Source organism: Lates calcarifer, linkage group LG9 (genome assembly GCF_001640805.2).
Source record: "Lates calcarifer isolate ASB-BC8 linkage group LG9, TLL_Latcal_v3, whole genome shotgun sequence".
Lineage (NCBI taxonomy): Eukaryota > Metazoa > Chordata > Actinopteri > Centropomidae > Lates > Lates calcarifer.
Window position 1 is genome coordinate 14764409 of NC_066841.1, and position 21929 is coordinate 14786337.

General features: G+C 41.7%; 1 protein-coding gene across 1 annotated transcript in view; it reads right to left on the bottom strand.

Moving 5' to 3' along the window:
• The window catches only part of LOC108874103 (proprotein convertase subtilisin/kexin type 5-like), a 28802-nt gene extending 7094 nt beyond the window's left edge, over nucleotides 1-21708 (bottom strand). The window contains 31 exon segments of the mRNA XM_018662506.2: nucleotides 158-372; nucleotides 1270-1468; nucleotides 1605-1688; nucleotides 2925-3125; nucleotides 4418-4560; nucleotides 4740-4782; nucleotides 4943-5011; nucleotides 5196-5396; nucleotides 5839-5975; nucleotides 6622-6724; nucleotides 7055-7170; nucleotides 7396-7534; nucleotides 7691-7794; nucleotides 8224-8308; nucleotides 8561-8567; nucleotides 8569-8752; nucleotides 9026-9128; nucleotides 10209-10331; nucleotides 10476-10612; nucleotides 11881-12069; nucleotides 12367-12487; nucleotides 12881-12984; nucleotides 13112-13212; nucleotides 16849-17055; nucleotides 17256-17428; nucleotides 17544-17632; nucleotides 17881-17957; nucleotides 18251-18394; nucleotides 18538-18714; nucleotides 19546-19650; nucleotides 21218-21708. Coding sequence (XP_018518022.1) covers nucleotides 158-372; nucleotides 1270-1468; nucleotides 1605-1688; nucleotides 2925-3125; nucleotides 4418-4560; nucleotides 4740-4782; nucleotides 4943-5011; nucleotides 5196-5396; nucleotides 5839-5975; nucleotides 6622-6724; nucleotides 7055-7170; nucleotides 7396-7534; nucleotides 7691-7794; nucleotides 8224-8308; nucleotides 8561-8567; nucleotides 8569-8752; nucleotides 9026-9128; nucleotides 10209-10331; nucleotides 10476-10612; nucleotides 11881-12069; nucleotides 12367-12487; nucleotides 12881-12984; nucleotides 13112-13212; nucleotides 16849-17055; nucleotides 17256-17428; nucleotides 17544-17632; nucleotides 17881-17957; nucleotides 18251-18394; nucleotides 18538-18714; nucleotides 19546-19650; nucleotides 21218-21367 — 4030 coding nt within the window. The 5' untranslated portion in view covers nucleotides 21368-21708.
• Between the last annotated feature and the right edge of the window lie 221 nt (nucleotides 21709-21929).

Here is a 21929-nt window from a genome sequence, read left to right on the forward strand (position 1 = left end):
CCTTTAACCAAACTGCGGGTGTGGCTAAAAATAACACCCAACAGGCTGGTAATAATAATGCCATCCAAAGAGGACCATAGAGAGGTAAAAGCACATTGTGGATCAGACTCAACAAGCTCTGCACAGCTGAGTCCTGGTTTGCATTGTGTTTCAGTACCTGTGCACTGCCCAAGTGGGCTGCACTCCTGACAGGCTGAGGGGCAGTGCTGGCACTCCCCATCCCGGACAGTGTGCGCTGGAGGACACTCCACCACACACTGGTGCTTGTGTAGGAGGAGAGGTTCTTCACAGCTCAGACAGTGAGTGGCGTTTCTCCCGCAGGACGCACAGCCTGCCGCACAGCTACGACACACCTGGCCTGCAGGATAACCCCTGTTGAAAGCCAAACAGATGTCAGCAGACACACATGTACAGGCACAGGACAGTACACTGAACCCATGCTTGTATACTTTGTTTTTGCATCCTTATATTCACATATATATATCTCCTCATATTCTGTTGAAATAACATTAGTTGAGCCATGCAACATAACGTACATACGTTAAGTATATCACTAGACAGATGCATTACTTTAGACCATGGCAATGCATGTGAAATAACAACATTCAACTAATTGGTGATGTGTTAAGCCTCTTAAATCATTTGTTAGGTTTCCTTATTATACACGTCAAGGTTTTTTTTTTTTTTTTTGCTACTTGAAAAAAAAAGGCTGTCATGAATGTGTTTGGTGTTGCTGGGGTAAACAAGAGGAGTGACATTTCACTCTGTGCTCTGCTCTCTGTTTCACTCTACAAAGGACAGCCAATAATTTATCTAGACAATCATGTAGTACTTAAGCTTTGTTAAACAGCCATTCAGTAGTTGGTAGTAAAAAATTAAATAAAAATAAAGCCCTCATGGCCAAATGTTAAAATGGTCATTTCTGTGCTAATGGAGCTTCAAGGAGCTCTTCAGCAAGAACGAGATCTTCTTTCAGTCTCAAGGATTTCACAATTTAATGGCATAAAAACATTGAGGAGGAAATGTCAAAATCAAGGCCAGAAAACACATTTTCTGACCTTTTATTATTAGCTCCTTAGGGGATGCATCTTAAACATCTGGCCTGATGTTCAAAAGATGTGACTTCAACATGATTTTAGCAAACAGGGTTAAATTCCCACAGTATTTACAAACTGAGAAAATTGATTTGGAGTTTCCCAATAGGTAAAAAGCATATAAATACATTTAAATATAAGCCTAAAAGCAAACGTGATAAAATTGACTCCTGACCTGACACAGTGTTGGACACACTGTCCATCCTGTAGGAATAACTGAGCTTTGCGAGTGCTCTGACAGCGGGTGCAGTGCTGAGCATCCACACACTGCAAACAGCCTGGAGGGCAGGCCTCACACACACCGTTCGGCCGACTGGCAAAGAAACCCCCCGGACACTTTGACACACATGTTTGCTGTGGGGTCAAAAATTGCCCTGAAGGAGGAGGGAAGAGTAAACATCATCACCGTGTAAAAGCCAGATATCTACTGCTGTAACCATGAAAATATGAAACTGCCGCTGCAGGTCTGAAAGCACAGAAACACCTTATCTACATTAGTGACTTACAGACCTTTTACACATTTTGTACACTGGTTCCTCTCCTCTCCTGAGCAGGACTCACATGATGGGTGGCAGTCCTCACACTCTCCATCATCTGGAGGGGAAACAACACAGTAACACAGAACACAGTCACTTTATTAAATAAAAATGTGTTATGGGAGCAGCACTGAAAATCAAAAAACCAAGGATGGTAGGCAATCTTCTTAGGAACTTATAAGACCAGAGAAAAACAGGAGAGCAGAACTGGTACTGTACATAACTGTATGCTAAATATGAAGCTACAGCCAACAGCTGGTTAGCTTAGCTTAACCTGAAGAGGGGAAAAAAGCAAGCCTGGCTCAATCGTGAAAAAAAAAAAAAAAAAAAAATCTGCCAACCAACATGAATAATTGCTGTGAAACCTTGGGATGTTACTTCGACATGTAACACCCACCTAAAGATTGTCGCAGACCAAGCACACCCCACCATGACAAAAAGCACTCCCCAATGGCAGGGGCCTTCCCCAGCAGGACAGGGAACACACCACACCAAGAGATGCATTTTAGGAACTACCCCCATTTGCTTTCTTGCTGAGAGTTTAAAAAAAAATAAATAAAAAAAATACACAAAATAATTCCAACAAACCTTGCTATAAAACCACAACCAGCCATTTTTATATTTTGGCTTTTGTATAAATTGAAACATAATGTGTGAGCTTTAGCGTTGCTGGTAGGCTAATTTGTTTTTTTTTTCTTTTCTAACTCTGGACAAGGAAGCATTTTCCCAAAGGTCCTACAACACCAGCATTTAAAAAAACATTACATTAGTATTTTCTTTCTTCACAATATTCTTCACTAAACTGGCAATTACACAAAACCTGAGCTGCATCCTGCAATATTGTGCTATTCTAGATTTTGTGGGAAGGTTTGAAGATTTAATCTAAGGTTTTGTGGTGGCTGAGATCCAAAGTTTAAGAATAACTTAACTTCTGCATGTTCATTTTCAACCTTTGAGTTAACCTATGTACTTTTCTCAGAGTTATTTTAGTTCCTATAATTAAGATGTCTTGCCTCCCACTAATTACAATATGTTGTTTTAAGGTCTGTCCAACTTATTCTTGGGGGGAACTAAATGTTCAGCATATACAATCAATTATTTCAAAGTCTGTATCTGGCCTGATGTTCAGTAGCTGTCTGTTTTCAGTACTTAAGTTGGTGCAGGGTTCAGGGACGGTGGCACACAGACCAATTACCCTCCAAGATTTCTTTTCTGCCCCTGTGAAAGTGCCCAAATCCCTGATTCATTATGGGCAGACAGTTGGATTAGTGGAATACATAAGTATTAGTCTCACCGCTGCGAAAGGTCTTAATGGGACAGACCTCATGGTCAGACACACACTCTCCATTTTCTAGCGTCTTCCCCTCATCACATGACAGACAGTCATTGTCCTCCGGGCCGCTGCATGTCACACAGTCTGAGTGACACTCCTCACAGTCGTTTGTGTCTTCGTCACCATAGAAACCATCAGGACACACTGACACACACTTCCCCTCTGGAAATAAAAGGAGACTTTTTTTTTTTTTGAGATCAATATTGCACATAAACCCACTGAGATGGGCACGTTCACCATTTCCAGTACTTGGAATATTAATGTGTATGTGAACAAGCTGTATAAAGCCTTTTGTGGCTTCATATGGAGCTGTGTGAAATGATTAAATGGGTCTCAGAGCTAGCAAGTTTGTAGTTTTATCAAACAGTTATATTGTTATAGCAGTGCAATGCTAAATTGGCACTCAAAGTATTTTCATTTTATGCTACAGTTTCTCATACTTGTATTATATTGTATTTATCACTCCACTACATTTATTTGACAGCTATAGTCAAGGACTAGATTACTAACCAGCCAATTGGACTGGGGTCCCAAACCCTCAGGTGCTCGAAACACATCATATGTGGCAACTACTTTTTGCTAATTTGATTAATTGCAAATTTGTTTGTTGACATGCACCACTAAAGCACAATATAAACTGAAATTGGTAGAGGCTTACAGTAGCTTCAGCATTATAACTGAGGCCATGACTTACACAGTTTAAATAATATTAGCATTAATATCTGTTTAAATGGTACATCTTTTTACATAAATTTGTGTGTAATCCAAACATCTCAAACAAACCTTGGGGGAATAGATTTGGGACCCAATCTCATTTTCAGTCTGGATTAATATGGTGCAGGCTATAGTTAGTAGTGACACTGGATGATTAATATTTGAAATACAAAATGTGTGATTTTCTTGTAAAACATAATGTCATACATCAACTTACTATACATAAAGTTGTATATAAAGTAGCTCAAATCAGCTTGACCTGTATCATTTAAACGCTGTCTACACACTATGATAACGGCTCCAATAAAACAATATAATACACATAATGATATAACAATATGCCAGAAGCCTTAATGCATACTGCAAATACCTCTGTATTTTTCCAAAACTTTGTAGAACAGGACTTCCCAGTGATGGAATGTAACAGTACATTTACTCAAGTACAAATATGGGGTACCTGAGTATTCATCTTATGCTACTTTATACTTATTGCACTACATTTCAAGAGAGAAATATTAAACTATAAACAGTAAACAGTAATCCAAAATATAATATATAACTGTATAACACTCACTCATTTCTTAATTATGAGTACTTCTACCTTTGATACCTTCATACTTTTTGCTAATAATACTTACAAACTTTTACTTGAGGGCACTTTAACTAGGAATAGAGTATTTTTGTATTGTAGTGTTAATACTTAAGTAACAAGTCTGAATACTACTTCATGTCCGTTCTACCTGATAAGAAGAGGTCGGTCTCACACCAGTAGCACTCGTGTTCATCACAGCTCACGCAGTTGTCATCGCACGGGATGCAGGTCATCTCCTCTTCCACGCTGTACGTCTTAGCCGGGCAGTTTTTGTAGCAGCCATCCTGAAAACTGATAGCAAAAACAACAGTTGATACCTGCGGTTTTTCCTCTGACAGACACACAAAAATCCACTCTGCTTCCACAGCAAAAAAAGGGCCGTTTCATTCTAGTACAGCAGTGAACTGAAAGGCAGAGTGAGTGCAAAGAGGCGAGATCACACATGGCGACAGCGAGGCACACAGCCTTACTTGTAAAAGCCCTCAGTGCAGGACAGACAATGCCTGGGGTTATCTGTTGAAAGCAGACAAAAAAACTCTCCCTTTTAAAACAGGAACTACCAGGAAAAAACCCTTGAACATGGTTAGCAACACTCTGGGGGGGAAAGTTCAGTCTACTATGGGCAGTGTTCATTTTGGGAAAAATGTATTATGGCTGCTGAGCCCTGACTTACACAAGACACACTTGCTGCAGCCCTCCTCACAGGCCATGCAGTCGTCGTAATCTGGATCCTCCACCTCCCCTGAGAAAAAGGGAAACGATTCAGAGTGTGGAGGAAAGATACAGTGAGAGAAACAATCAGATAAAGAAATCGAGAGAGCGCAGAGTGTGGACAGCAGTGAGACAGTGCTCTGTAAGGTCGTCTCCGCGTAACACAAAAGATAAAAGAAAAACCAGCTTGTAAATAACGCTGTGACCTTGTTTACCTTCTCCACACTCCAGCTTCGCACATGCTCCGTCGGAGACGTAGTAGGAAGAGTTGCACTTGAGGCAATGCGTGGAGCTCGTGCAGAGACGGCAGTGGTCCGAGCACGCCTCACACGTCCTCTCCTTGGTGTGGTAGTAGGCCTCGGGACAGGCATCCACACACTGGCCTTTATACAGGTAACGCTCCATTCCAAACTTATCTGGAGGAAAATCAGCAAATCGTGGTGTGAAGGAATGTGATGCTGATCTTTGGCGGACCCTTACAACTGCCTGGTGATGATTATGTTTGGTTTCCATTCGCTTCTTCCATTTGGGTATTGAGTCACTGATCTCCATTCACAAAACATTCAACTAAATAGCAAATAAATGATCTTTGGGCAAAAGCTTTAATGTCAGTCTTTTAAATTGAAATTCTTTAAGCTGTTCTAACCAATATTTCAACTGAAAATGCATCAAATGACAACTTGTCACTTGTTACAGCAGCAACTGATAAACATGACAACAATATGTAGTAAGGCCAAAATGTAGGGTGTCTGGTCAAATCTGTTTTAAATCTCTGACTTTCTCTCTCTCTCTCTCACACACACACACACACACCACACACACACACACACATACACTCACAGAGCCTGATTCACTCACCAGTGTCACAGCTGTTACAGTTGGCGGGCCCTGCATCCACACAGGTGGCACAGGTGTGGTCACACAGGTGACACCGTCCACCTGACTGGTATTTGCCCTTGGCACACTCCACCACGCAGTGGCCCTCATCCAGAGCCCTGCAGCCAGAAACATACATCAAGACCTTCTTTTTTTATGTTCCCAGCTTCAAATAGAACAAAATCAAACACATATGAATTATGTCTGTGCAAATGAGCTGAACTCATTTACATCCAAGCATGTTAACATATGGCAGGGTTACACTGATTTAGCTGAGTGTTGACACAGGGAGAGGGGTGAAGGAGGAGTGGGGGATGCTGGTTAAACTGGGAGGAAACATGGGAGTTTTTAGGTGCTGATTAATTGAAATTTCCAATAACCAATGAATCTGTTGATATACTATAAATACAGAATATATCAGCACTCCTACCCTAACCTATCTCTGTATACGGTAAGTAGTAAAAGTTTTGTTTTATTTGATCAAAAGTCCAAAAGCCAAAAATACCCTGTACCAAGAAAAGCAGGACAGCCAGAGAATGTTTGCCATTTTTTTTCATTATTGTTAACAGACTAAATTTTTTGAAGGTTTGGTTGAAATGAGAAAACTTGAATAGCATACACAGTTCAATTATTTATACAGAAATGATCAACATCTTACAGCCTTTGAACTGATACATCTGTGGAAAACTATGATTTTTGAATCTACACCGTGGTGTATTCATTTCCCCCCTTGAACCTAGATCCAAAAACTGAAGTCCAACTCACCGTGAAGAAACACAGCTGATGCAGTCTTCGCTTTTCGGCCCCGTGCACTTCAGACACGTTGCATCACATGCGTGGCACTTCCCGTTACTGTCCTGGTACTCTCCTGATAGACGTACAGCAAGAGAACGATGCTGACTCAGAAATGAATAACCATCTGATGCATAGAGGTGGGCTTCATGTCAGATGGCGAAGAACGAAAGCCGCATATACACCCCACAGATCCACGCTACTCAGTTTTGCAAATAGACACAGCTGACTTATGGCTGATTCATATTACGTATCACATACAGTGTCACGCTGCAAATATAAACATATATAGATAAAAATGTCAATTAAAAAGCCTTTATACTCTAAACGGTATTATTTTTGCAGTTAGAGAACTTAATATGTCAAGGTTGCATTATATTTATCTGGATGAAGATGGTTGACTGACCGTCTGTGCACACAGTGTTAACAACACACACTCCCTCCTGCAGGCTGTGACCGCTGGAACAGCTGCTGCAGTTCCCCCGGCTCGGCCCCACACAGGTGAGACAGCTGGCGTCACACCTGAGGAGTAAAGCACGGAGACTGAGCACATGCACACATAAACACACATACTGGCCATAAAAGAAAGAAAAAAAAAAAAAAACACTCACACAGGCACATAACAACAAACACAAGCGTGAAAACAGGCGCACACACACACACACGCAGAAGCCAACCACCAGAATAAGGCCTGCCATCAGCAGATAAACAAACCACCCACACCTGAACACACACCAGTGAACTCACCTCCTACATATCCTGTGCCCATCAGCTATCTCTGGGTTTGGCTCTGTGGCATAGAAGCCAGCACTGCAGGAGGACACACACCTCCACTCCTCCATCAAGTAGCCTTCTGCACAACGGTTGCATGCTTCAACACCTGCACCTGATGCCGCGGGAGCCAGAAACAAACATGTTTTTAAACGGACAAGGAGACGAAAAGGAGCACTGCAGACAACACCAGCCCCAAGTTGTGTATTTTAATGACATTTAAAGGCATTTTTTGGCACACAGTTTGTGACCCTTGAGCCTCCGCTCTCACCTGCACAGGTGGCGCAGGCCCTGTGACAGGGCTTGCACGCGCCCTCCTGCTCGTCGTGGTAGAATCCGGCCGCGCAGCTCCGCTGGCACCGATTCCCCTGCAGACTGGAGAGGGCGGAGAGAGCATGTGGCACCGTGACACACACAGCCAATCATGTGACACCGTAACGATGACTCACTGCCTTCAGACCGCAGGCTCGCTTTTCCAACCCACAGCACACCACCACAAGCACTTGGTGAACTGAGTCAGTGAACACGGAAACTTTAACTCAACAATATGGTGAGTTTTTTCAGAGATGTTTTGTCCGTTACTGTGATGATATTGAAAGGAAATCTAGATACATTTTTCTTTTTTGAGCTGTGTATAAAGAGAGACACCACACAGTTTTTAATACAGTTAAAACTAATGTAACCTTTTCTAATTGTTATGAAAAGTTGTGTGCACAGGGACAATCAGTATTGCCAGAGGCTGCAAGAGAAAGAGCAGTGTTTACCGAGCAGTTAATTCAAGCATCATCAGAGAATTTGCTTCACCTTGTGTCTGGTTTGCATTCAGTGCAGATGCTGTAGGAGGTGCACTTCAAGCAGTTTTCGCTGCACTTTCTGCACATGTTTGCATCTGTGGGGAAATCAAAACAATACGCACAGAATACACATCAGAGTGATTAATCAATCAACTGCGGTTACATCAACTGACTATTCATTAGCGGGCTCGTATGCAGCTGTATCCAAACGGCTCTTCTGTAAGCCACGAATCCTTAAAGGTTCACTCGAGAATGTTCCCTCTGTCTTGTGAAGTATAATTACAAAAAAAATGTGACAAAGGCACTCTTATGAAATACACAGAGGCTTTAAAAGGAAGAAATCCAACCGTGGTCGAAGGTAGTAGTTATCCCCACAGATTGCTGTGCAGGTGTTGGTCCCCTCGGTCAGGTGATGACCAGGTTGACAGGAAGTGCACTGGTCGCTTCGGCTCCCAGTGCAGTTCTCGCAGGAGGAGTAGCACCTCTTGCAACGCCGGCGGTCGCCCCAGAATCCCCTGGGACACTCTAATACGCACATCCTATTGGACGGACACAGACCGAAGCACACAGAGGACAAGAGCTGTGACTATCTAAATGAGTGGGAGTGGGAAAAAATGACATTCTGGGTCCATTTTCACCATCATAATGTGAACTCACACATTTTTTATTCTCACATGCAAGCCTTAACAATGTGCCATAACATATCAACACATATTTTCATTCGCAGTATGCTGAGCCATATGCTTTGCAGCGACAGCATCAACTGATAAAGTACACAGCTTTCTGGATCCACCAACTGTGGTCATGCTAACCTTGTGTTGTTCTTGAACTTGAGAAAAAAGTGTAAGCACGTGACGCACTGCTGCGGGCTGGGCCCCTCACAACCATCGTCACTGCATTCTGGGTCGCAGGGTCCTGGAAGGGCAGATACTCACAAAGTCACTGCACCATCATGGCAACAACAGAGAAGTTATTTAAACTGCTGATACAGTTTTGTATTTGTATTAAAAAAAAAAAAACTTCCTGACGAATTCAGAGGATGTTGTAAATCCGTGCTCGAAAGAAGAGAGGGGCGGGGATGCTGGATGAGCTGGGACACAAAGTGGGAGTTTTTCGATACCGATGCTGATTATTTGAAATTCAAATTTCCAACAAGCAATCGATCTGATTATACAGTAGCAAGAAAAAAAGGATGTGAACCCCTTGGAACGGCCTGATTTTCTGCATTAATTGGACATAAAATGTGATCTGATCTTCACAAATCACAAGTACAAAGAAACACAATGATCTATGTGCAATAACACGTACAACACTGAAGAGACAACTTTTCTGTCTTGACTGAACACACCCATTAAACATTCACAGTGCTTTTGGAAAAAGTACAAATCCTTCTATCTAATGGTGGTGTACCTTCCTTTGGCAGCAATAACCTCAAACAACCTCTTCCTGTATCTGTGGATCAGACCTGCAAAATGTTCAGGAGGAATTTTTGACCATTCTTCCAACAGAAATGCTTCAGCTCAGACATATTCTTAGCATATCTGGTATGAAGGGCTCAGCTCATTCCACAGCATCTCTGTTGGGTTAAGGTCTGGGCTCTGACTCCAAAAGGAGGATTTTCTTTGTCTGAAGTAATTTTGTACTTCAGTCTTTAGGGTCATTGTCCTGCTGTTTCACTGAGCTGACACACATCTTTGCTTAAATTACTTAAATGATAAATCAATTATCATCATAATTTTCTTTCAATCAGCTAATTGATTAAGTGACTAAAAGCTTAAACTCTCTATCATAATAACATTCATACATTCATTCATTGTGATTCATGTAGATATTCAAGCATCTGACTGACTTTAACTGAGCTGACTGTTTGTAACCATATCAAAAAAAAAAAAAAAATCTGAAGTGACATACACTGTAAATCTGAGTTACAGTGAGTTGGACTACATTAAGCTGCTGTCTGAGAGGTCTGAGCCTGATACTAAGTTCATGACTCACCACTGTATTCTTCAGTGAAGTCACTATCCGTCAGCATCTCAGCTGATCGCGCCCGCTGATGATGCACAGGGTATGGCTGCTCTGCGGTGCCATAAATCACCAGGGACCACTCCTTCAGCATCCCTACAGAGGAACAACAGAGAAACAGGGAGAGAGCAAGATAAGGGCTCTGTCCCAAGAGGCCTGGACTGTATTTTAGCTGCTGTTCTAGTTGAAGTTCAATGTATGTTTCACAATACTGAAATGTTACAAAGAGGAAGGGCAGACCTAGTTCTGTGTTGTCTCTCTTCTGAGATGAAGAATCTTGGATTTTCAAAGTCCATTCCCCTGCTGCCTGCTCCCCCCAGCAGTGAGTTGTCATCAATTCCCAGCTCTGAAATCCCTCTTTGGAGTTGTCAAGAGGCCTAAAACAAAACATTACATAATGATACTGATACTGATACTGCTGCTGCTGCTGCTGCTGACTGCTACTATTACTGCTAATACTACTTCTTCCACCACTATTACTACTGCTGCTGCTACAAGTGTTAGTACTAACAGTTGGTAAGACTTATTCAGATTATTTATGTAAAAAGTAAAAGTAAGTTATCAGCAAAATGAACTACTACTATTTTTTTAAATAGTAAAAGTATTATGTATATAGTTTTTCTCAAAATGGTTTCTACTGGTGCAGTAACATAGATAGCATTTTTAAATGTAATTAAACTTAATACTGCACATGTTCATTCTCACTTTATCTGTGAAATAAATGTAGTAGAGTAAAAACTGCTACATTTTCCAGAGAAGCAGACGAGATATATAAAAGGAAAAATTCAAGTTAAGTACTTCATGAGTGTACTTAAATGTTTTGGCCAATTTGGGGGCAGCATAACAAGCCGTGATGACAACACGAACATGTTATCGACTTTAAAAGACGGGAAACTTTCTAGGATACAGCTGATTGTTTACACATCCAGCAGATTTGAAGTCATGTTTCTGGCCACCTGATTTCAAACTGTTCTCTCTCTCCTTCAACTCCCGAGGGAAATATCTGCCTCTTTAGCTGCTAAATGCTCGACTATGTTCACCAGCTGGTTGCTAACTAACTGTGTCTGTCTGCTGTTTGGTGCTGAGCAGGTAGTGTACAGTGGTACCTAATAGATGTTTGCATAAAAACAGCTGCCTGGTGCAGCTGGAGGTTGATGACAGTGGTGAGAGTGAACAAAAACAGTAAAAGCTACAGGTTGGAAGACTAAAACAATGAGCTGAAAAACACTAAAACGCTCCATGGAGCTGAGGGGAACTGCAAAGTGATGTGATAATTCATAGTTACTTTACATCAGTGTGCTTTAAATGTGCTTTTAATTAGGTACAACACTTTGTTGAACTCTTGTTCATTTGTGGGGTATTTTTGGCACTGCAGTTTGCTCAATGTAAGGCACTACGTGTAGCAGAAACTTGCCAGAAATTAATTTAGCCAGAAACCTTCCCAGATATCAGCTCCTTTGAAAACACCATGTGAGCACCACTCCTGCAATTTTCCAGTAGCATTTGCCAAAAACCACATTTCCCCCCTCCTAATGGGACAAGGCGCCAAACTGAAGAATTTAGCAACGTGGAGTTGCTCTAAACAGAAATAATGATGCTGCTGGTGGTAATATTTTAGTCTGGATGAAGCATTGCTCTTGGTTACCTGTTAGCTAGCAGCTGCGACACGGTGCCTGAAGGTGATGTGAGTGTAATAGAAAGGTCGCCGCGACGACCGTGAGTGATGGTAACACGGACGACGACATGCTCCACATAAGCAACGCGCTGTTGGGGTTTGGTGGAGCAGCCTGTAGCCTCGTACACAGACGTCAGCACCGAGCCCGGATGAATAGTTCTGTCATGAGACGGAGACAGAGAGACAGAGAGAGAGAGAGAGAGAGAGAGAGGGGAAAAGAATAAAGAGACACAGCGAGGGGTGGAGATAAGAGAGGAGGCAGAAAACAAGAAGCTCGGGCGAGAGTTACAAGCAGAGGAGCAGTAAAGAAAACGACACCCATTAAAAGTGTGTGAGAATCAGTGTGAGAGAAATCCACGTGAGACAGAAATAAACAAAAGTGTGATAAAAGAGGGAGGAATCAAGGGAAGCCCTGACTCAAAGCGGAGATCTCTCGCAGTGCGGTTGGTGTGATACCTGCTCAGCTGGATGGGAGCCTCCTCCACGCACTCACGCTGCGAGGGGACTTGTTTCCATCGCTCAGCCTCCTTCACCATGCTCTCAGCATCGAGCAGGCCAAAGCCATACAGGTGGCTCACTGACAGAGACCCAAACATTCCCCAAAACACACACACACACACACACACACACACAAACACATACACCACATTAGCTGGGGCATAAAAGGCGCTGTAGCTTATAAAAGACTCCACACACTCCTGGGACTTTGTAGGCGTTTATCACTGTTCTGCTCTCAGTATCTCATTAGTTTCATGCTTGCTGTTTTATAGTCCCTCTAAAAAGAGCTGAGAGAACATTTACCAAAATATGCTTATCAAGCTATCTCTGCTCATCTTCTTTATTATAAGTTTTGAGATGATTGCATCTGAAACATAATATGTAATTGTTCATGTTCTCCAAACTACTAACAAATACTGAAATAGAAAAGCAGTCTGAAATGGGACATTCAGCAGAAATGTGATGGGAATACCTCTGTATCCAGCTCCATTAATGTGCCAGTCAGGAGCAATGAGGTGATGAGCTTTTGATGTTCGGACAATAATGTGCTGCACATCCCTCCAGGTTAGCAAGGGGCTGAAAAAAGGTCAAATGGAGAAAAACCATCACGCTCTCATCACCCGATTATGCCTATTGATTTTAACAGTGTCTGCATGTATGGATTTTGTGTGTGTGTGTGTGTGTGTGTGGGAGAGCTGCTTACTTGGCGTCCAGAGTGAGAGCGATGACACCTGCAGCGATAGAGGAGGAGAGGGAGGTCCCAGGCTGAGCCTGGCTACAGCTCTGCTGCGGACCCAACGTGACCTGTCGAGGACACCAGATCTTTGAAATATTTAACAGTATTCACCTGCTGTTACACAGAACTGGGAGCAGTCCACACAGGATGTATATATTTATCACTATAAGATACACATTTGTCTATGATATTGCCAAAGATTTTAATGTATTGGATCATCGTGGGATTGAGTTGTACCATTTGCAGTGTTGCAAATCAAGGACCGCTCTATTTGCAGAGTAGAGATTTCTAGCATAGCTTCGCCTGCTTCCAGGGTGCAAAGCTAAAAAGGCTGAGGAGGTCAAAAATTCCAGCAACTTTTGTAGTATAAGGAACAACTTTGCTGTCAGACCAACATATTATAGCTTGTGACCTTCATCATCCGGGAAGATCACAGTCAAACTTTTGACCTCTTCAACTAGACTGTTTATGTATAAAATAACCAGACTGGAATGTCTGTTAATAGTAAATTCAATATCTGACCAACCAAAGTACTTTATCACACTGATGCAAAGATTCTATATATTTATTAATGTTGCAATAAAAATCACCTATGCCATGAGCCATATGTACTACTTAGCATTTATTTATTTATTAATTTACTTAATGTTTAGTTGACAGGGACAGATGCAGTATGCACGGGGAATTGCATGACAATTATCCAATGCAATGCATCACAGCATTTATAGCCACTGCTAATTTCCAATGCCTGTCCCTAGAAGGGCACTGCATAGTGCATACTGAACCAGCTGGATGTTAACACACTGTGTATGCCTCCAAATATTACTGTGCTTAGATCTCTCAAATACGTCTCTCACGTTATTTTGAAAATGTTTAATATTGGTTTTTATTCTATGGTTCTAGAGGACTGAGAAACTGCACACATAGCATCTGTTTCAAAGAGTCAAAATGAAAGTGACTTTTGTGACAAGCTGACTCAAGTCTCAGGTACATGTGAGATCAATCAGAGACAAAACCAACAATGGTTTATTAAACTAACTGACAAAACATAAATCAGGTCAATGGGTTTTTCAAGTATGAGGTAGTGGAGCATTGCCAGGTACCCACTGTGCTAACAAAGAGATCCTGACAAAACAGAACACAAGTGGAAAAACCCCTGAGGAAGCCTGAGGAGGAGGAAGAAGAAGAAGAAGAAGAACAAGCACAACTATACCCATGACCCCTGGAAAATATATGAAGTGGGAAACACATTCATTTAAATTGTCTTGATTTGAACTGGATGGTTTTTTTTCCTGACAGAGATACAATGTGGATCAAAATATTGTTTCCTTAAATGAGAATGAGGAGTCAGTGTGCAGTGCAATCTGCCCTTCATTGGTGTTATTTTTCAATAGCCTTGCACCTACAGCATACATGATTACATGTAATTAGGGCCTTTTGTCATTTGTGAGTTGCTTAGAAAAACAGAAAAATCACTGCCAATCAATCAGGCAAAAACAGAAGAAGCAGGTTATTAGATATTCCATAGGAGCTCTCATTTGCCCATACTTGCTACGCTGGCATGCTACAGTAGGCCCCCTGAGGCTTTGTTTTCTTGGTGTTTACAAAAGGTTTCTACTGTATAATTAGCCAAGCTGCAAATCGACTGAATGTTGAAGCCAATGTGGAAGTTTCTCACAATGCAGCTCCTCTATTGGCTTTTACTATGAAGGAACTACAGCCTCCAAAATACTCTAAATCTGTTAAAAGGGAATGGGAAAATGCCCTCAAGAGTCAGAGCAACTTTCCACAGGAGGTTATAGGGTCTAATTAGCCAATTTCATTTCTTCATGTTTTTTGTGAATTTATGAGTTTTTGTTCCAGGAGGAAGAAAGTTTAGAGTTTATATCTGGGGCGTATTTGTTTGATTGACAGGTGTCTCAGACGATCACGCTCAACCGCAGAAGTTGTCGCTCGCTCACCCCCACCACTGCCCTCCCCTCCCTCCAGCCTCCACCTCATTTCCCAAATGTGTATTTTCTGGCTTTAAGCAGCTGGCAAGATGACAGTAATTATTAAATCCTACTACAGACTTTAACACATCACTAAACCTGGGTTGTCATCATCATCATCATCAGAAATGCTTGTCTAGCCTCCAAGTCTCTGTTAGGCTCTATTACGCACTCAAGGGACTTGAGGGCAACAAAATTAATATCATAACACAACACACTATACATTTACTGAATGATCTCTACTTCGCTCCCCCGGGAAAGCAAAGGGAGTTTTCTCAGTGTAAGTCAAAGTTCCAGCTGTTCTTGGATAGTCAAACCTTGGATAGTCAAAAATACTTTTCTTTTCACGCTATGAGTCTGCAATTATCCAAAAAATTTCAAGACTTTCCTGACAGGAAGACTGTAATTTGCTTTAAATTACAAAAACAGTAATACATTATTCCACTTAAATCTTGAATTACATGCTTGTCTGTAGACAAGTTTCACATTTTTGCGCATTCAGCTGACCTTCTGTGCACAGACTAAAAGATTCTTCAGGTTATTCAGGCTATTATTTGAAATTGTTAACTGGATGTTTACCAGGTAACATCTTCGATTTTTTATCCAGAAACGAAGCACCTGAAAAATAAAGTGTTACCAGATAATCTTGAATGACATAAAGCCGGCCCTGCAATTATGCTGCTACATCATCGTTATGTAAACACATGATTTAACAGAATTTATAAAATTTGGTCTTTGAGTTTATCTAACTTAGAATTTTTGAATTATGGCTTCTTTTTTTCCATGTTGTCAATCATCTCTTTATATAAACATCTCTAGTATATCTTACTCTGTAGTACTCACTCATACCAGCACTTCAGCTGTAAATGATGCTACTGCTTTGCACTGCTAAATGAATTTCTCTGATTTTCTACCTGTATTCTGCACAGTAACAACAAAGTAGAATCTAATCTAATATACTGTGTCCAGTTTCATCCCTTATGGCAGCTTTTGTTGCACACAATAAGCCCAGAAACAATGTCCCTCAAGCTGACCCATATAACTTAAGTGCCTCACAGGAACAGGAAGTGTCTGAAGCTCTTACCTCTTCATTATGGTTTGCATTGTTTTAAATCTGGTCAGACACAAAAACTATCTGACACACATATATAAAAAGACACACAATCAATCATGTAACTTTTTCATATCAAAAAGAATTTTGGATTTCTGGATAATTTTAACCTAAATGATAATGAATGAATGATGATGATAAAAGAAACTTTTTGGAGTTATCAGGACTCTTGAAGCAAGACTCTAGTTTGATTTGTTAGCGCAATCTAAATTTTTACTTTGAATGCTGATATTTTGGGATTCTAAGGCCTAACAACTTGTAATCACTACATAGAAGAATATAATTTGATGCTTTTACAGAGTAGTTTTGAATTTGTGGTTTTGGCCTCAAGTGAGATTTTTTTGGGGGGTAAAATTTGGGTAAACCTACACTCAATGGTTTGATTATTATAAAGAAGCAGTGTGCAGAGTGTGCCTGTAAGTGGTGATTGAGAAGGGCCAGTGTAATTTTCTGGACTCTCACTGAATAACATGGCACATAATTCAGCATTCAAGTGTCTCCATTACCTCCACATACCCATTTCAGCACAGACGTAAGTATATATGTTTTTGGTACTGATCAGGCTGAAGATGTTTCTTATATTTCTCACAGCCTCTACTCACCATCTCCTCTGTCTCCCCACCAGTGTAAGTCGTCGCCAGTGTGGAAGTGCACCGCTCCAGGTAATCTGGCTGGCTCCCATGCTGGGTGCTGCTACTAATAGAGATTGTGTAGATACTGTTGCTGTAGCCGTCACAGGAACAGTGGTCACCTCTTCGCCCTCCGTTCCCCGACGCCCAAACAAAAACAGAGCCCCTCCCCTGCCGGCCCTGAGATTAATTGGGGAAGTAGACAGAGGCGATTAATGTATTAATGATATTTACACATTGATAAGGAGAAAGTGATAAGTCCTTGAAGTAAATATATAGCCGCAGGTAGGACAAAGAGATAAACAAACACACACAGCCAACAAGCTTATCCCCCTCTCTCTTTCACACACAAACTCTTTCTCTCTCTTTCTTTCTCTCACTGTTTTAACGCCGTTCTGTAAGGCAAGACGAGTCAGATGCCCAGGTCCCTCCAAAGTGGCTCCGTCATCTTCTGGCCCCCAGCTAGCTAAGTAAATATCAATATACTGTGGTCTGAAGCTCAGTGATTGGGCCTCTACAATGTCGGTCACGTCTCCATCAAGCATACGGATGCCTACAGGTGAAGGGGGGCAGAAGAGCAAAGATAATGTTTGAATCCATTATATGCAAACTGTGACCTCCAGAAGTCCTTGGGCGTGCCAGTTTCACACCGGACTACATGGACTCACCGCCTATCCGTGCATGGAAAGAGATGCCAATCGTACACTGAGAGTTATTTGCAGCTGCAGCAACCATCCCTGCACACTGAGTCCCATGGCTTCATGGGAAAGGAGGAGAACATCAGAACATGAGGTTAAATGCATATGCATGAGGAGGAGACGGGCTATTTCCGTTACATCAAACCAGTGAGAAGACAGAATTCAGACTGGGGAATTTGCATATCCATATATGCATGTAATTACTGCAAAAAATGGAAAGGAAAATCATGCATTAATTAAAAGGAAAGTGGAGAAAGGGAAGTGCAAAACAGGTGCAAAGAGAAATCTGGAAATAAGAAGTGCTCACTAGTTCTCTGCGTTGTCTGAATAATTTGGAGAAGGATCTTGGTCTTGTCCGTTCACATCATAGCTGGCGAGAGGATCCTGAATCAGATGGATAGTAAGTAGCAGCACATAACAAGATGCCAGTGGCTATCTGTCTCTGTTTCATCAGACAAATCACAAAGAGCATTATTCACCAGTCCACTCGACAGTTAAGTGGATCAGACGTTTAATGTCCATTCCAATACTCTTAGCCGGCCTTTCCAAACCTTTGGCCCAAAAGCTCTGCCTGCAATATCTGTCCCAGCTCTGTGCTCTTACACTAAGAGCTCTGCCAAATTGCTTATGATTAATGTCCCCTTCCTGAGAAGAGCGTCCCATCCTGGGGCACTTACATAATTTGGCTTCAGATCCGGATGCTCTCTCTCAATGCCATCATCTAGGACAGACACCACCACACCCTTCCCCGTGTACCCTCTCCTCCAGGCTGCCACAATGTTCATATGAGACTGACAGCCTTTGGACTCATCACTGCAGCGCTGTGGAGCAAATAGTGGGACATCCAATTTAGCCCATGGGAGTAAAGAATAAATCAGGGTTTATTTTAGGCTCTGTCTGTCTGGGTTTGTGTGTCTGTGTTTCAGACTTGAGCTTAGTAAAAGAAAAAATAAATCTGACTCACAATGTACCACAGGCTGTTCCACACTGGGTCATTGAAGTTCAGTGTCTGGGTGCGGTTGGGCTGAGGATAGGCAGGGGGAAGGTGTTTGGTTGTCATGTCTAAAATGGAGAAGATGTGACTTGCTCTGGAGTTCCTCTTTGTTCTTCTTTGGACCACCTGCTGTTGGAGCCATTCCACCTTAAAAAGGAACACAGAGGGTATTTGTACTTATGTAGACATGTACTTTGAGCCATGCTATCTATCTATCTGTCAGTTGGATAGATGGTCCATCACTTTGGTCCAGACTGAAATATCTCAACAACCACTAAATGGATTGCTATGAAAATTTGCACAAATATTCATGGCTCCCAGAGGATGAATCATAATAATTTTATGATCCCTGACTTTTCATTTAGCACAAGCAGCAGGTCCAATTTTCTACTTATCCAGTGATATCTTTGTAAATCTACAAGATCAAGGTGCTCCATGGCCCGTGGGAGGAGCAATGGGCTTGATTTGGATTAACAACTCTATACAGATACTTTTATTTATTTTTTTTACACAAGAATAACCATTTAGATGTGGTCAGTTTAGGCAAATAACTTATTTGGTCTGACATTTGGAGACCACCCTGCAGGTTGGTTGCAGTCCAGCTACAGAGGTAACAATGTGGACCACCATCCTGTCCTACTATCACACCTCCTTCGGTAATTAACCAAAGGAGTGGAGTGTGTTTCCCTTAAAGTTTGTGCTTTCTCTCTTGTATGTGCTTTGTGTTTGGGGCAATTATTACTTAAATATGGTGAATAATACTGGGCATTTTGTTCCTCTTTGACTCTTGGCATCTTTATGTTTTGTTTGTGTGTGTGTGTGTGTGTGTGTGTGCGTGTGGTGTTGGCCCATGATGTGAGGGGATGAGTGTAGGAGGGGCCACCACATGTGTATTGTATCTGGAGGTAGTGAGGGGACCTGCAGCTGATTAATAATCCAGCAGAGTCTTCCAGTTCTCCTCATATCTCATTACCATACCTTGGTCTCCTTGGCGACGCTGACAGTCACCTCTTTGTTGGACGTGTTAGACCTCTTCGCTGTCTCTCGATGGCGAAAACTGTAATAACTCTTCAGGTCTCCAATCTGGTGAAACAGTCATCACATCCTCTAAATTAATTTGTTTTCAGGTGAGGGTGTGCCGCTCATCCTGCTCTGCCACTGCACTAAATAGCTGTTAAATTATGAAACAACCTTTGGTGTCTTTCATTAAGGCAGCTACCTTACACCTGTGATAGGTTTTCAGGCGAAGGGAACCTGAGCCACAAGACTTCAGCCACACTGCTGCTCGTGTGTGTGAGTGTGCCTTATACATGCACATACTGTGCGTGCACGTGCGTGTGTGTGTGTGTGTGTGTGTGTGTGTATGAGTCTCCATAACACCATGATGTTAGCAGATTTTTTAATATATACAGTAAGGAGCGGAGCTCTGGGTAATTTATGTTTAATAAGAAAAAAAGTGTTGGCCATTTTCTGTGACTGACAAGAATAAATTATGGCCCTAATTTATTCCCTGATGGCTCTGTTGTGAAATTTGCTCTTTGATTTTGGACCTCAGCTCTATAAGGCAATGTATTTTTTTCAGTTTCAAAGGGTCTCTCTGGTTCACATCACCCACAGCGAAATACAGACCCAAGACCAGCAACTTTCATTACAGCACCTATCCCAAAGGAGTACATGTGTTGAATTTTATGGGCCTGGCCTCTGTAACTCGCTCCGTTTTATCTATTAGCTTTATTATTTATTGATTTTGTTTTTATTTGGTCATTCTGCAGGTGGATCGACAAGGCTGGCCTGATTGATCCCTGGTTTTATTTCTTTCGTGTACATGAGTACTGACGAATTCTTTGCAACCTTAATTGAAATGGCAGTAAAAGCACTGGATGTTGGTTCTTCAGGGTTTAACTGTTCAGATACTTAATATTATACGGGTGAGGTCAGGGAACTGAAATAAAGGCAAGAGATGAGAGAACAAAATGTGATTTCTGGCAGCTTGACAGGCTAGTAATGTCGATGAACCTTTGACTTCTGATACAAAAAGTTCTCCAAGTAAAACCCTGACAGTGTTGAGAAAACATTCAATCATTCAAGACAAACTAAGCTTTGCTCAGTTTTGAAGTATCTTGGTGGCAGCTTAATTCTACCTCTACCGGTTAGAGGTAACGTTTTTAAATCTTTTGAGATATAATCTCATACTGGACCTATACCAAACACGTCAAACATCATCAGGAATCTTTAAAATCCTTATCAACATTGCTCTTGTTTCTGCCAGGCTCATGGCTGCAAACAAAAGGACATGCATAGCATTTTATCACCAAATTTCACATAAACTACAATTTATGTTAGCAGTCCAGCTGATTATTTGCAATGATATTGTTTTGTATGACACACACAGATTTTTAAGATTTGAGACAATATTTTAAACACATTCTTTTTTTTTTGTCTACATCTGTTTCTTGTCTTGCTGTAGCTCGTGTCTCTCAGTTGCCTGAGGCCTTGAGGTGTTGTTGATCCAAAGGCCTGCAGCCCGAGTCTACATAATAACATAATGACAGACTGAGAAAATTAAAAGGTTCTGACAACAATTGAAATCAATAATGTAAACGCTCAGTGTGTCCGTGTCTGCTGTTTGTTTGTGTTGGATAACACATACCTGACCCATATTTGTGAATCCATATTTCTCTGCTATCCTGTTCACAGACTCCAGGTCGCCTCTTATTTTTATCGCCCAATCGTTGGTGTAAACTGTAGCCTGACAGAACTGAAGAAGAGTTCCCATCCACAGCGCGAAAAAACGCACCATTACTGCAAAAGTAAAGAGGCTTCCTCTAATTAGACGGTGCCCAGGTGTTTCATGCGTGTCCCCTGTTGTCTGCTCCGCTGTTTGAGGTGTTTCTCATAGCTGACAATTCGCGTCCATTGTTGAATAAACACAGGTTTCATCAAATGTTCTGCAGGAACGGAAGGATCTCTGTCGGCTGAAGTTGTCAAGCCTTGACTCTGGTCCACTGGGAACAAGCGGTGATCAAATTACTGCTGCAACATGGGAGCCAGGGATCAACTATAGTGTGTACTTTATGAGGAGCCGACCTGTGGGTTGCAGCCCAGCACAACATGTCCTTATTAGTGGTACAGCCTCCTCTGTCTCCTTTACAGGCCTCCGTGATAAACTGGCAGCACTAGGGACCAACATTAATGCATGTCCCACTGCTGTATTAAGAGACGGAAAGGACACACACCACGTGGTTACTATAAATAAAATTAAATGAATAGACAACATCAATAATAATAAGAATGATATATTTTTCTATGGTACCATCACATTAGAGTTGTCATTAGGCTTATTAATGAACATAGTCCAAAAT